Here is a 15896-nt window from a genome sequence, read left to right as displayed (position 1 = left end):
TTGCCAGGTAAATCCACTACACTGTCATAAAGCTGTAACTTCATACAAGCGCAGCTGGAGAGCTTTGCATGCAATTCACCAACCAGTTCGCTTTAGCACAAACAGCTATGAGGTGAGAAAGTAACCACAACGTCATTCAAAAATTTTGCAGAGCCCTGCACTCAGAGGAGTACTTAACATTACACAACAAGGTATACAAATGCATATTTGCATTTGCATAAATATAACTCCTATGAGCTACAGACACCAGAAAACATGGCACTTGAGAAGTCTTTGGGTGTGTGAATGAGAAGAGCAGTAACTTCTTAAGTGATCAGAAACATTGGTCTTGAGATAAAGGCTGTAGACTTGTTGTTCAATTATTTGATATCAGGGTCTGCGTTTTCCACATGCCTCATGCACGCTCTTGGACTGTGCAGTTCAACCTCAGTAAAGCAAAGATGATACTGCTCTGTTTCCCAGAGATAAAGGGCAATTTATTTCCAGATGGACAAACACAGATGCTGCAGTGATGGGGCAACAGAAGCAGATCAGTCTTCTGCAGCTTTAGTGCAGTTGAACAACTACCTACAACTACTCACAGTACAGGGAGATGGAAATTAAGGCAGAGCTTTCTGAGGCAAAAGGAAGACAACTGGGAATGCCTTGTTCAAGGAGGGTTCAACGAGGCTAGAGAGGGAGTAACGGTGCACGATTGACTGAAGTTTAAATAGGAAGGTCACCAACAATTGATTTTCCAATTAGTGGTTTAATGAATGATAGTTTAAGTGTGCACCACTCTACCCTCTAAAATGCTTTCTCACTCTTCCCTAATTCTTTCTAGTCACTGTGTATGAAGTCCCAGGGTGGAATAGGGCAAGGACACAAGCCTTTTAAGCAAGTTTGTCATACTGAAAAGAAAACTTGTGGTGAAAATTGAGGGAAAATGGTGCTCAGAGTGAGAGGTCAAGTGGTAGGGGAAAGCAAAATTGATAATTGTGTCTTGAAATCATGAGTAATAAAATCCTGACTTTGCCTAGTCTTGGAGAAATTAAGGCTTTCAGAATGGGAATTTCACAGCCCTGCCCAGCCCCATCAGGACTGGGATTAAGATAAAGCTGTAATGTTACAGAGAAAAGGAAGTTCAACTATTTTGGCTTGAAGACATGAGTGATAGGATCTGCATTTTTTTTTCCTATCGACAATTGCAGATCAAAATTTGCAACCCAACTTAAAAAAAAAAAAAAGTAATCTCACCACTGGAACTCAAGTTTAGCTCAGGTAGGATGGTGGCTTTTTTTTTTTTTTTTTTTTTCCCCCTTCGATGTCTCTCATTTGTCAGAATTTGCAAGCTTGCACATATTTTTTAAAACTAAGTGCCTCACTGGCTAGGCTTATGTGTAGGTAGTGGCTGTGTATCACAGACACATTAAACCCAGTGCCTAAAAACAGCAGCAAAGATGACATCTGAGGGCTGACAGTTACCAAGGGTATGATACCGGAGCAGTATTGCTGATTCCCTTTGATCATGTCACTGCAACAAGACAAAAGCAGGTTTCTGTGCACTTCTAGTAATCAACCTCCAAAAGCATTGGGGCAAACAATACACATGTCCTCATCTGGGCTCTGTGATTCTTTCATCTTTGCAGTCACACTCATGGCTTCCCATGCTTATACTGTGTTTTTATATTTCTGTCAGACATCTCAGGACATTGATTAGCAGCAGCACAACACTTTCCAGGATTTTCAGTGCCACCCCAAGCACTTCTAACCCTGGAGATTTTCAAAATTTGGCAGGATGAGGCCCTGAACAATCTGATCCACCTTTGAATTTGTTCCTGCTTAGGCAAGGGGCCTACACTAGAGACCTCCAGAATCCCTTTCAGTCTGGATTGCTTTATGATTCTGTGATGTCTGCTTGAAGAAAACGGCATTTTGGGGATTTGCTAACCTGCAAAGACCAAGCCCTTTCTCTCCACAGAATACATCCAATGCTTTTGCTCTAAACTGGTAACTTTGGAGTTAGCAGGGTTCTACTGGTTCTGGTCAGCCTTGTCAGTTCTCCCAAATTTAAAGGCCACAGTCCTCTGGGTTGGCTGGACAAAGCTGCTGATTAACTCTGTGTGCCCAGACGTGAGCAAATACTGAAGGTCTGCTCTCCCCTCCCTCCCCAGTGACACTTGCACTGTGTTCCTGCAGCCTCCTACCTTCTTGTCCCACCACCCCGCTGTTAGCCCTGTAGTTCACATAACTCCCATTCCTGCACTGACTGCCAGCTGCCTGTTAATTAATTACGAAACCATTCCTTCCTCTTTTCCCTTGCCTCCCACACTTTGCCTTTGCTTGTGGTAGTTTTTATTTATTTACTTAGCTATTTCTTTTCTACAGGCTTCTCTTACTACACAGCTTCCCCTGTGCCTTGCAGGCTTCCTGTGAAGTGCTCTCTGCTACTCGGAGTCCTCATCTGTGACTGTCCATGGGGTGTTGTGTCGGGGCACAGACCCCTGCCATAGTAACATAACTGAGATAAAGTAAATAGCTTTTCATTGGTAAGTTACGTTTGAACCAAGGATTTCTAAAACAAAGGCCACGGGTATTTTACATATTCAGCAAAGTAATCAAAGCTTTGTATCACCACCCACGTAGATTAAAAAAAACTCTTACTATAACAGTAACACTTAATTGCTGTTATGTTTCACTTACTATTTCTTAACTTTATTCTATTTTATTTTATTTATTCAGAATCTGAAAACATAATTCTCGTTGTTTGCCATGACAGGGAGTACAGAGGGGGTACCAAGGGACACTCCCCTATTTCCTACCACACTACATCTTTGCAGCGTCCAAATCCCACACCACTTTGTGTGCGGGAAAACAAACCAGAACAAAACAAAACGAAAAAACTCGGTGTGTACGGAGAGCGTTTTCGGCTGCCCTTCAGGACGGCGGCACTCCAGCCACCCCCATGCGATCCAGCAGACTTTTATGACCCCCCAGCAAATGTTCGCCACCCACAGCCTGCGGATCAGGTTCAGACACCGCCACAAGCTTAACCCGACACTTCTCAGCCCCTCGGCAGCTCGCACGCGGGCGGAGGAACCACAGCGACGCCCGGCGGGCCCAACGCCTCCTCGCTTCAGCTCCACACAGCCTCTCCCTCCCATCTCCCCCGCGGCTGCCGAGTGCAAAACACGCGTTGAAACCTAAAATTAAAGCGATTTCCACGGCCGCCCGCAGCCCCGACGCCGCTAGGGGCGCCCCGCGGCCCGGCCCGGCCGCTGCCCTGGAGACGGTTGCGGCGGGGCGAGGCCCGAGGCCGGCGGCTCCCCGCCATGCTGCCCGCACCGCGCCGGGAGGCTGCGGCCCCCAGCGCCGTCCCCTACTGCTACTGCAGCCCGCCCCGCGCCCTGCCCGCCCGCACCAAGTACCGAGCGCCGCCGGAGGCCGCCCAGCCGTGAGTGCCAGCGGCCTGCTCGTCCCCGCTGCCCCTCCCGGGCACGGCAGCTCCCAGGGAGCCGGGGGAGCCGCGGGAGCCGCGGGCTTGTCGGCATCTCAGAGCCCTGCTGGCTCGCCGAGGTGTCGGGGTGCGGGTTGCGCCTCCGTAACCGCGGCTGTTGTTGTTGTCCTTGCTGCAGGGAGAAGGAGCCCGTCCGCTATGCCAACCTCATGTACGACCGGAGGGTGGTGCGCGGCAACACTTACGCCCTTCAGGTCATGCCCGCGGTATGTTTTTTACGTACATCATGCTACGAAAAAGCTGCAGAAGCTCTGCTTTTATAGCTGGGTGAGCCTAAGAATGCCCCAAGACTTAAATTTCCCATTTCTGTAGTGTAATGGTGTAGAGCATGAGTCGTCGCTGCATTATCTGCTGCAACCTGCATTTGCAGTGAGAGCATCACCTCTCGGGAAATTTAAGTCTTGGGGTAAACTCAAGGGGGGGGATTGTCCTCTTCTGCTCTGCCCTCGTGAGGCCCTCCTTGGAGTGCTGCATCCAGCTCTGGGGCTCCCAGAACAAGAAGGATGTGGAGCTGTTAGAGGAGGTCCAGAGAAGGGCTACGAAGGGCTGGAGCACGTCCCCTGTGGAGAAAGGCTGAGAGAGCTGGGGATGTTCAGCCTGCAGAAGAGAAGGCTCTGGGGTGACCTTGTTGCAGCTTTTCAATAGTTAAAGAGTACTTATAAAAAGATGGAGAACGACTCTTTGCTCAGTCAAACATTGACAGGACAAGGGGAAATGGTTTTAAACTAAAAGAGGGGAGATTTAGATTAGAAGTTAGGAGGAAATTCTTCACTCAGAGGGTGGTGAGGCACTGGAACAGGTTTTCCTTTCAGTCGACAAACACAGTACTGAATTTAAAAGTTAGTATGGGTTTCTTTTCCTTCATCAACAATAAAGATCTTCTATCTAACAAACAATTCTGCTGATAATAAAATAACTGGACTTAAATCCATTTGACCTTCTTAGAGCTTCACCTAGAAACTCTCAACTGAACAACAACATAGCATTTTAATATGCTTTATCTTGTGAAGTTCTATATATAATATCTGCTTCCAAATAGCAGTTGATTGCTCTTGGTGTGAGATGCCATTAGTATGTGCCTATAGGTAGTTATCAGACTTCATTAATTTCATGCCCTACAGTCTTAAAGGTAACTGACACTTTACGGTCAGTTACCATGAGAAGTAGGTCTGAAATACTAGGCTTCTTGTGTTAAAAATAAACAACAATGTTCATTTACCAACAGAGAGAAATTAGTAATATTTCCAAGTACAAACTGTATGGTAATGTATTTTTTACGTTCATCCCTGTCCAGAGTACCCAGCTCGATCTGTTTGAGATTCAAAGGCAGAGAGAAGCACGGAGAAGAGCACTGGCTAGAAAGAGAGCAAAAGAGCAAATGCAGCTAAGAACACCTGAGCCTGTGGAAGGCAGAGAGCATGTTCATGTGCAGACAGGTAAAAGGACAGATTTTTAAAAATTTGATCTGAAAACAAAAAACTTGCTGATCTATATTCACTTACTAAGTGGATGATGCAATCAGTAGATTCACAGATGGTTAAGGTTCTCTAAGCCTTACCACTATAGCCCCCCTATTTTTAGTACTATCTAATTATTTATAAACTTGGCTAAACAGAGTGACATTTTTGCAGAGGCTCTGTTTTTCAGTTCTCAGTGTACATTCGTGAAGACTAGTCAGGATTACTTCATTTATTCTTTCATTTTCTACTATCTTCAGAGATGCTTGGTATATGCCACAGATAGAGGTGTGGTTTTTTTTAATCATTATTTTTTATTTATATTTTTCTGAAGAATGCAGTCATATCTAGGATTAAGATCACTATTGAAAGTTACTGGGGAAGGGGTAGGAGAAAGAGGATGGGCGGTGGCCCTAATTTAGAATAAGAGACTGCCCTATATGTGAGAAAACAATCTGATTTGTTGCAAAACCAAAATTTGGAGTAATCACGGGGTAAGTGTAATGTATTGCTGTGTTCCTCTGCAAAGCATTTCAGATTGGACTGACTTACAAATGGTCAAACAGCTGTGGCACATGCTAATCAGACATGGCCTTTGTTTTCTGAATGTTCACTGTGCCCCAACGCCACTGAACCTCCTATACCACCTCTGATGTATGCAGCAGCTTTTCACCATTGAAAAATGCAGAAGAAGGCTATCTGGTGTGGGCGTCTTGGTGTCTTATCCTTCCCATTGACTAGTGCTGATAATCCTAAGTCCTCCACAGACCTCATTTTATGAACCAGGCTATTTATCTCTGCAGTAGGGGACAGGTATAATTCAAGTCACGCGCATGCTGTTACAGATGTGTGGTTTCCTCAAGGTCAGTGCTGGTGGGGCCAGAAGTAGACGATCATTCTTTAAACCCAACAGATACAGTGTTTTTCATACAATGGAGAAAAATGTGTTGTTTTTTTTTTTAATATTAATGGCTAGTAGATATATAATCTTTGTCCCTTTTCGAAATTGCCATATCCCGTTACATCTACCAAGAAATGTTTATTCTGCAAGGTGGGCTGAAATGGTCTAGATACTCCTTTGAAACCTGGTCTAGGAGTCATTTCCAAGAAGCACACCAGACATTACGAAGTACGTGTCCTCAGATGGCCTGTGCAGCGAACTGATCTATGCTGTAGGTCAAATCTTTTTTTTGGTTTGGTTTGGTTTGGTTTTTACTTTATAGAAGACACTTTACTGCACTATTTGGATATAATTCACCCTGTACAGTAATAAGGAGTAGTTGAGACTTAAAATAAAAAAGAATCCGATTTAGAGCATTCATTATGCTTTTATTTCTAGAGCTATATTTGGAAGAGATTAGTGACCGGATAATAGAGGTTGATACGGAGTGTCAAACAGATGCATTTTTGGACAGACCACCCACTCCTTTCTTCATACCAGCCAAAACAGGAAGAGATGTGGCCACACAAATAGAAGAAGGAGAGGTATGAAGCAAAGATGGGTCCACAGGTAGTGTCAAAACATGTCTCCTATATGAAACAAGTTTGAGGCAAAATTGAGGCAAAATCAGAAGGGAAATTCTCCGCACAGAACATGCAAAAGAAACCATGCAAAACTAAGGACGGTGCTTCTCCACGTGCACTGGTTCTGCTGCTTTCAGCTAAGAACTACAATGCTGAGAATGCTCTCCCCTGCAGAAATAGTGTCCAGCCTGAGGGGGGGTTGGAAGCACAGAAGGGAGCAGCAGTAGGGTGCAGGTGAGAGCTCTGCTTCTGCCTGGCAGTCCCCCCTGTGGCTGCAGTTTGGGGTGTGTGGTGTCTGACTCCAGCCCACTCATCACTTAGCCCCGGGTGGCATTCACGCTTCCTGCCTTACTGACACTGGGCCCCCACGTGCACTTCTCAGCACCCCCTTCAGCACAAGTGCTTTGTTCATCCTCCTTTTCTCCTTGCTGAGATGTTGAGAGGGACTGCGGTCAGGGGTCATTTCTCTCTGTCCCACTGACCCCCATCCCCAGCTGTTTGACTTTGACGTTGAAGTCGAGCCAATCCTGGAAGTGTTGGTTGGGAAGACGATGGAGCAAGCTTTGCTGGAAGTCGTGGAGGAAGAAGAGCTGGCCCAGCTGTGGGCACACCAGCGTGCCTACGCTGAACTGCGCAATGCCGAGCTGGCAGAGGTGCAGCGCCTGGAGGAGCAGGACAGGCGGTACAGGGAGGAGAAGGTAAGGCTTGCTAGGAGCAAAACAGGCCTGTCTGGGTGCCCATCAGACAAGAGGAAACCGCTTCCAGTACTGAAAGACAAGCTGTGAAGTAAGCTGGATGAATGTGAAAGTGTATTGTCAAGCTTGATATTCCTCTAAGCATTTTGGTGCTAAACAGCTGCACTGTTTGCTTTCACGTTCCAGCACTACTGTGCTGTTCTGTTCCTTTGGAGCCGTCATACTCAAGTGACCTGGTGTACTCAGACACCTCATCAGGAGGCCAAACCTGACAGCATTTTCCTCTGTACCTGGTGCAGCTGTTACTCAAGCCTTTTTGTTATGATAACTGCTAAATGAATAGTCAGAGTGCTTGAAAATAAGAGGCACCTTCTAGACTTTCACTGAATGCATGCATACACATACCTCTCAAGATCCCCAAATACAAAACCGCATTTATCTAGAAACAGCAATGGCAGGTCTTCAACAGTCTTATATATTGGGGTTTTGAATATTTTCCTGGACCAATCTAAGTGGTTTTTTTTTTGTTGTTGTTGTTTTTTATTTTTGTTTTTGTTTTTTCTTACGTCAAATAGGATATAAAATTGAAAAGGTGAAAAGTTTAGGAAATCTTCACCCAACCTCAGCTCATTCCTAGACCAACGGTCAGCTCTATCTGCAATAATAAAGTAATGAGTCAAGAGATCAGTGCATGATAAGGTATCAGAGAAAGATTTCATTTAGCCAGGCACAAGACCCTTATTTTACAGACTTGACAAAATTAAAAAGGTACACCAAAGGAATCTTCTAGTCCTTGTGGTACTCCATAGATTGAGTACAGGCTTGCTTTCAAGCACTCTTTTTTACGAGGAGTTTTTGTGACAGTTGGAGGCCACAAATACTGGCTTCTAACTTAGAAGTCTTTAAGTATTGGTACTCTTGTTTATCTTTACTATTTATGAGTTTCACACTGTGATCATTCTTCAAAATCTGGATCAAAGGAGTAACAGGTAAAGGGCTGAAAGTTTTATGTGCCATATTGTCTTGACAGGAACGTCGCAAACTCCAGCACATGCAAATGCTACAGAAACAGAAAGAGACGACAGAGAAAATTGCAGCTTGGGCGTTTGCTAAACGTTACTTGACTGACCTCATTCCTTCAGTCTTCAACAGTCTTCGTGAGAGTGGGTTTTTCTATGATCCTATAGAAAGAGGTTTGTCTTTTATTTTTATTTTTTTTTATTATGTGAAGTGAGTAATATGAAAGTCAAAGCAGCCTTAGAATACGGTTTATTGTCTTATTATTTAGAAAAATATAATAAGATTTCATTCATTTACATTTGTGCCTGCACAGATAGTTTTCAAACTCAGTTTTTTTTAAAAAGAAACATTATTGTTCACCTGTACAAGTAGTCAAGAATAAGCAAGAGCTGACAGTTTTGCTTGTAATGAGAAGAGGTGCTTTTGATTTGAGAAAAATAAATGGGTGGTTAGGATTGGTAGAGAAAGAAAGAGAGGGGTCCAGGTTGTGTTAAATGTATTTTGATAGGACAGACATATCATTCTGAATCTTTGTTAATGATTACCAAAGCACGGGAAAAATAGTCAATAAGAATTAGGCTCTGAAAATAATTTTGGAGTTGTACATCGGTGACTTCCAAGCTTTTAGAGTCGGCAGCATTTCTCATGGGCTGCCTTGCTGCATCCCACTTCCCCAGTCCCTGCACAGGTGCCCAGACCGCAGCTTGGGAACGGATACACTGTCTCCAGAAGGAGCCATGGAGCAAATGCAGAAATGAGTGTATTTTTCAAGCAGGGCAGGGTTTGGGACCACTGCATACAGAGTATGATGTAAGCAAGAGCTCCATAGTCAGAGGGAACAAACATTTTCGGCAGACCAGAAGCCAGATGTACTTGGAAAACAGAGCAGGAAATGTTATTCTCCTGACTTGTTCAGGATAGTTATTTTCATCTGACTGGAACATTACTGTGCTGCTCGTTTGTGCTTGCCGTTCAAGGGTGCCAGGCTCCTTTGAAAATCAACGGAGTTGAGAAGACTCTGGTTCAGATCCATAATAATGAGGAACCTCAGTAAAAGAGGGAGGAGATAAGACACCCAGTAATGCCTGAGAGGTTTCATCTGGCTCTTGCAAAGCAAGTGCCTTCTGGCAAGGATGTGCATCCCTTAACAATCACAGCAAATGAAAAACAGCCTTGAGATCCTGTTGCTCATCCTTAATAAACAGATACTTTTTCTTGCTTTCCTCCTGCCAAATTCATACAGATATTGAGACAGAATTCCTTCCATGGCTGATGACAGAAGTGGAAGAAACACTAGAGAAGAAGGTTCTGGGAAGGATGATGCTTGACTGTAAGTTACCAAATCCTGGAATATAATCTGGGCTGCTTGTTTGTGGTTGTTTTTTCCCCAGTCAGAACAAATATGACATTTACAGGGTCAGTGTGGACTAAAGAAGGAATTAGGAAGAACTCCAACTGCCAAGCGTGTTATTTTGTTTATTTTTTGTTTGTTTGTTTTTGTTGTTTCTCTTCTCCATTTAAATATGTTTTTAAAGTTGGGAAAACCACTATGGCAGCCATCTGGATAATTGATTCTCAGCTGAAATACTGAAAGTGTCAGACATGGTGCACTACTGGCTTTATACTGTTTGAGATGTGTTGCTGCTGGAAGATGCAATGCCTCCGGCAGAACAAGAATAGTTAAAGTATGCCAATTCTTTTCTCTGCCATAAAAACTTGTATTTCCCATGTGTTACACAGCCATTGTTGCTGTGCTGTTTTCTGTGTGATGCCTGATTTTGCCAATGGGACCAGAAAAGCCCATCCTTTCTAGAGTCATATGTATAACGTGAAAGTTTGTTAGTGCATTTGTGTGAACTCCCTGAGCTACAGAGTGATGTGCTACTCCTTTCATCCAAAGTGAAAGAAGAGAAGGATAATTTTGGCCATGACTGACAGACAAGTCAGGTGACCGACACTTTTCATCAAAACAAGGGGCTACTTCTTCAGCAGTCAATAATCATGTCTTTGCTTTTGAAGTAGATTAAAATATCACTCTCTGCTGTCTTTCAGTCTAATTCAAGCTAAGTATGCAGGTTTGTTTCTTGGTCAGTCTTCAGAGGCTGCATTGAATACCTGGACAATCTAAACTCTGTCTTGTGTAGAAGCACAAAATTATGATGAGTATGTGTCCACCTTGGTGGTCCTAGGTCAAACCACTTCTTACACTTGCATTGTGTCTTTATTCTTGTGGTTTTACCTCTGGCTGTGATTTTGGGTTTAAATTACAATCGTGTTCATTTCCTCTGGGTTAGTTTTCAGTTTAACCAGGACCCTGAATTTCCTTTGTCCAGTTTGGATAATTACATCTGGCCTGTTAGTATTTTATCCTATGATATATGTGCTTATATGTTTACTCAAGGATCACTTCTTAAAGCATCTCTTCAGAACAGAGGGAATTTTCTCTCCTGATAAGTAAGAAGTATTGTATGTGACCACTAAATAAACATCCCAAGGAAAATGTTGCTCTAGAATACAGTCTTGATGAGGACATCCATCATATTCCTGTTAAATCTTTGTTTAATTTTTACTGCCAGTAACCCTGGTCTTGCACCACTTCTTCGAAGCACAGAGCAGTTGGAGCAGGCTAATAAGTAATACCAGCAGCCCCTGTTTTGCTACTTATCCTCTGTGTATCCTGGCTTATACCCAATCACGCATTGTTGAATAAACATTAACTCTGCAAAAGGAACTGTGGATTGCCTTCTCAAACAAGTTTTATAAAGGCAGACAGCCTCAGCTGAGATTGTGGCTTCGTCCCCATCTTACGCAAAAGCATAGGAGAAGTCTCTAAGGATACATTTTTAACCTATTTGAATGTAGAAGCTACTTAAATGGTTTACATTTTATCACCATCCAATAAAAAAACCATGAACTACAAGGGAAGCATCCACAGTCTAAGGTGGCTGTGTTTGCCCTCTGATGACCATTCCTTCTTTTACTTGCAAAGCTCAACCCAAGAATGAACACCCTCTTCCTCTTCTATATGAACACCTTCTTCCTTCATTGTTGGCCTTTTTATTTGCCATATTTAAATTATGTATTACAAAGTGAGTGTTGAGTTATTGTTGTGTTCATAGATTTGGAAGGTGTATAATGTTTAGAAAAAATTACAAGGGCTAAGCATCAAAAATAATAAAGAACAGATGCTTTACAGCTGCTTTTCAGAAAGAGAAAATCTTTTTGATGACTCCCACAGATCCAGGACTACGCTGTGCCAAAAACATCACACTGTATGCAACCTGGCTGGTCCCCTTTCCTGGCAGGGTGACCTGCTTCAGAAGTGACCAGACAACAGTGAGGAAATGAACAAGGCAATCCACGTGAGCCATTTCAAATCACTGCTTTCAGTGCAAACTGCTCATTTGGTTTCAGTTAGGCTGCAGCAGCAGGGAAGATTTTTCTTATTCAACTGTTTTTTCATTTTAGTGTTCTTTCTTTTTTTTTCTTCTCCTGCACAAGAATTCGTAGGCCAGTAATATGTAAATAATTTCAAATTACAGGGTTTTTGCGCTGTGTTTGTTAACTGTATTTTCTCTGTTTCAGCCTTGATTCGTACAGTGGTTGAAAAACGCTTGGATGCATTTAGCCAGGAACCTCTGTCTGGTCAGACGGAGGCCCCTGCTGAAGAGCCCGGGCCGATAGACGCAGCCCCGCAGGAGGCTGATGAGACAGAAGCTGCTGACCTGCCAGTCACAGCAAGTGAGGAGAGTGACCAACCTGTTGCTGAGGAACAGCTTTCACGTCACATCTCTTTCCGGTTAGAGGAACCCAATCGAGCAGAAACAGAGGACCTGGAAACTGAGTAACAAGCAGGCAAGTCATCGTCCTGTCTATTTACAAGTGTTGTGCTGTGTCCATTCTGAAGGATGAGCTTAAGCCACAGTAGAGCATTAAAGGATGTTTTCCAAATACTGGCATTGCTGATTTCAAGCTAAAAGAAGCAAGGGAGGTTACTAGTGTAATGAGTGGCAGTGAAATTCTATCCTCTTCTACACAATCCAACCCATCAAAAACCTGAGACATTTACAATTGAAAACTAATGCTGTCCCAAACCCCATGCAAGGACATGAGAAGGGTATTGAGAGCATCCTAGCAACTTCTGCAAGTGCTTTGATCATGTTTTCAGAACAGAAGTCAGTATTTTGCTTACTTTGAAATGTAACTACAAAATGTTACATTTTGTAACATGTTCTAAAACATGTAGAAATGTTCTACAAAACTTAAATTTCTTTCCACTCATGTTATTCTCTCTTTCCCTGACCAACTTCTATGGGCATCTCAGCAGGCGATAGGGCAAAGGCAGCTGTTCCTGAAGCTCTTCAGGTTCAAAGAGTTCTCTGCCACTGGGCACTTGTGCCAGTGCAAAATCCTCCTCGGCCTCCTGACTCCCGCAGCACTGCTGAGGGGCTGGAGCCTCGCGCTAAGCCCAGCCTCAGATTTCTTTCTAACCACCCTTCATGCTGCTCCTCCGCAATGGTGCCAGACACGACTGACAGAAGGCACCTGCACTGCCACACATACCTGGCTGCTCCCCGGGCAGCTTTACAAGTGGGGCATCCCTGCTCACAAAAGTGCATCGGTGCTCCACTGCAGCAATGCCATTTCTTCTTTCTCTCCAGCACTTCTCCCAAACCAAAGCCTTGTAAGTTGCACCTCACGGGACCAGAGAGGTGGTGGAAGGAGAAACGCTGGCTGATGGTGTTTTCTGGTGAACAAGGAGATCTGAAGTTCTGTGCTTTTGGTTAGAAACACGAAGAGGGGAAGCCTGCCAGTCTGTGCATGCTGCTGCCTGGGGCTTTTGTGACCGAGTCCCAGGGTGGACATGAGTGGGGGAGGCACCAGCTCCTGCAAGCTGCGGTACCCAATTTCTGTGTGCTGCAGGGGGCCCACCAGACACAGCTGAATGCCAGAAGGAACCTTGTGCCTGGTTTCTGAGGGGGCTGGAAAAAAGGACTCAGAAGCACCTGCCCTTCTGGGGAGAGCAGCTCTGGTTTTAGAGCAGCGGTTATCATCCTCGTCCATGAGCAGGCTCCTGCGCCCTCCTGGTGCTGCAGTTTGCACCAAAGGTGCTTGCTGAGGGTGAGCACCGCCTGTGCACTGCCACCAGGGCTGGGGTTTGGGCTTTCTGGGTCACCCTGCAGCACTTCAGTTCCACAGCCACCACGGGGCGAGGGTGGGTGCATGCACACGTGTGCACCCTCCCGTTTGTGTGTTGCCTGCTGTGTGAAGCTCCGGGGATTGTATCAGAGGGCTGGGAGGTGTGATCAGTTGATCCCTTGGCAGGGGTCCCAAAGACAGATGATAAGATATTCTTGAGAGAGTAAGTTGTCATTAATAAAGCGTCATTACTGTATTCTTCTTTTCAGACATGTTAAGCATTCATTTGCATACGGACAGATGCCATTTCTTGACAACAACCAACAGGCTGGTGGCAGAATGAGATGCTTTGTTCACCAGCCTTTATTCTTGGATGTTAACACCTGCTCTTTTTGAGACTTCACTTTTTTTTTTTTTAATTGAAAAGCAGTGCCTTTCATGTTGGATATCTCTACCCATATGTGTTTGTACTTACCCAGAATTCACAAGTGAGTGAAAACTGTGACAGTTACTGTTATTCCCACAACTAACCTGTCTCTTGTCTCTCCCATCTCTTTCAATCCCTTCTTTCATTCCTTCTCCCTTACCTCACTCACCTTCCACAGGTACCTTGATTCTGCCTACCAAGAGGCCGTAATTGCTGGTTGGCTTTCATGCTGAGGGGGATGAAGAAAAGAGGAGACATCGCCGATGAGAACTGTGAACACACGAGCCTTGTAGCTGACTTGTATGCATTCTTTATCAAACACCAGGAGCTGAATCATGCAAAAATCCTTGCGCAAGATTGTTTCCTCTCAATTCCATTCAGGTTGCTGCAGAGGCTCCATCCTTCTGTTGTATTTGTGCAGACCGAGTTTAGATAGAAATGACTTACCCAGTGTGGCCTTGAAAGAAAGTTGAGAATACATTTTTTCTGTTGTTACAGACTTCCCTTTTCTTACAGGTTTCTAGAACTGTACTGCAATGTCCTCTATGTGTATGTCTTTGTTCTGATTTTAATGTATAGCCATGATACTTCTGTACCATTTAGGCATACTATCCTAGAGAGGAAATTGATGGTGTCATTTACTATTTATTGCCTGTTTCTTCATTTGGAGGAAAGGAAAGAGGGGTAAAGGCTAGGTGATGAATTCTGCCTTGAATTGTAAAGGCTGGAAGGGAACTTTGGGGTGCTGAGAATTTAAAAACCTTCACACAAAGTGAATGTGAGGGGGATTGGACCGATAACAGCCTTACCACAGAATGAGGAGAGCTATTTGAAGGTGGGAAGAAGCTCCAGTTCTAGAACGGAGCTTTACTTTTGGTGTTTACATTAAAATCAAACACAGTGGGTACAGTCCCAACTCTGAGGTAAGTGACGAGCTGGTTTCCACAGGAACAGAAGGGTGTCCTAATGTGACTGGGGAGTATCAAGGTTAAGTTTGCTGTAATAGGTTATGTCTTATGGAGCCGGAAAGCCACAGAGCAGGAACTTCACCAAACTCCTCATGACGCCGTCTCCTCCAAGCCCGTCTCCTTGATCCCTGTTCCCAGCAGGAGCTCTGTGCTCCCAGTCCCTGCTTGCAGCCCTGGCAGCATTATGCGTGGGTGTGGGTGAAGGATGCGGGAGAGGACATGGGGGCAACGTGGCTAGCACTACAGGGTGGGACACGCTGCAGCCACCTGGCTGCGACGAGGTGCCAGGCAGGCACCACTCTGACCTGCAGCGGGGCGTTCATCCTGCATCAGAGGCTTTGCGCTGGGCCCTGGGGACATTGGCCTTTTGCAAAGCCCACTTATGTTTACAGCATGAGGAGCCAACAGCAGTCACCCAGCAAAGTCCTTGGTGAGATCATGGGATTCTGGGCTTTATAATTAATAAGCAACTTGATAAGTGGCACGTCGGGTCAGGATGCAGGCTGTGGGTGCTCTCCCCAGGAAACGCCAGAAACCAGGCACAGTGTTGGTTTTGGCACTGAACTTTGGCCAAAGGACCAGCTGTAGCTGTCAGGTACCCAGCGGGGTACTCTAAGGGTCAGTAAAAGCCCCAGACAGTTGCATGCATGCCCAGTGAGGCTGCTTGTCTCTGTACATCTTTCCCAAAAACTGCTGGTGACAATAAGACTGTATCCACGTGGTTTCCATCTCTTGCTTTCTCTGCAAAGCGGAGCCAAAGTATTGCTCCAACAACCAGCTCAGCAGTTTAGCTTTGTGTTTACTTCAGCAATTGTTTGAGAAGTGGGGAAGACATTAAGATTGCCTGTTCCTGATTTAATTTGGAAATCCTCTTGAAATCCTCTTGATGCTGACGGACCAAACCAGACTCTACATTCTGTAGCACAGTGACAGACTGGGAGCAATCTCTTGAGACCAAAATTCATGGCTGGTTTGCTGCTGACAGAAACCACAGGTTTCAAAGAGCTGAGGAGAGAACGGATAAGGAAAATACACCTATGAAAATACACCTTGCTTGCTTTTTTATATGCATGTGCTAAATATGAGCCTCGCCTTATCCATCCTTAATGTCCACAGCCTTTGGGGCCCTCAGAAGCTGCATTGCTCTAAGAGCAGCACGCAGCAATGGAC

The 15896-nt window shown here is 44.7% G+C and overlaps 1 protein-coding gene across 1 annotated transcript; it reads left to right on the top strand.

The window, feature by feature from the left end:
- Positions 1-2816: 2816 nt before the first annotated feature.
- On the top strand, positions 2817-14400 carry RSPH3 (radial spoke head 3). Its single transcript, XM_040551988.1, has 9 exons — positions 2817-3433; positions 3615-3702; positions 4791-4932; positions 6293-6438; positions 6972-7175; positions 8203-8365; positions 9436-9522; positions 11778-12047; positions 13937-14400. Exons 1-8 carry the CDS (start codon positions 3312-3314, stop codon positions 12038-12040), a joined length of 1215 nt encoding a protein of 404 aa, XP_040407922.1. The 5' UTR covers positions 2817-3311; the 3' UTR covers positions 12041-12047; positions 13937-14400.
- The last annotated feature ends 1496 nt before the right edge of the window (positions 14401-15896 follow it).

This window comes from Cygnus olor, chromosome 3 (genome assembly GCF_009769625.2).
Source record: "Cygnus olor isolate bCygOlo1 chromosome 3, bCygOlo1.pri.v2, whole genome shotgun sequence".
Lineage (NCBI taxonomy): Eukaryota > Metazoa > Chordata > Aves > Anseriformes > Anatidae > Cygnus > Cygnus olor.
Note: the sequence above shows the minus strand (reverse complement) of the source record. Positions and strands in the feature narration are given on the sequence as shown.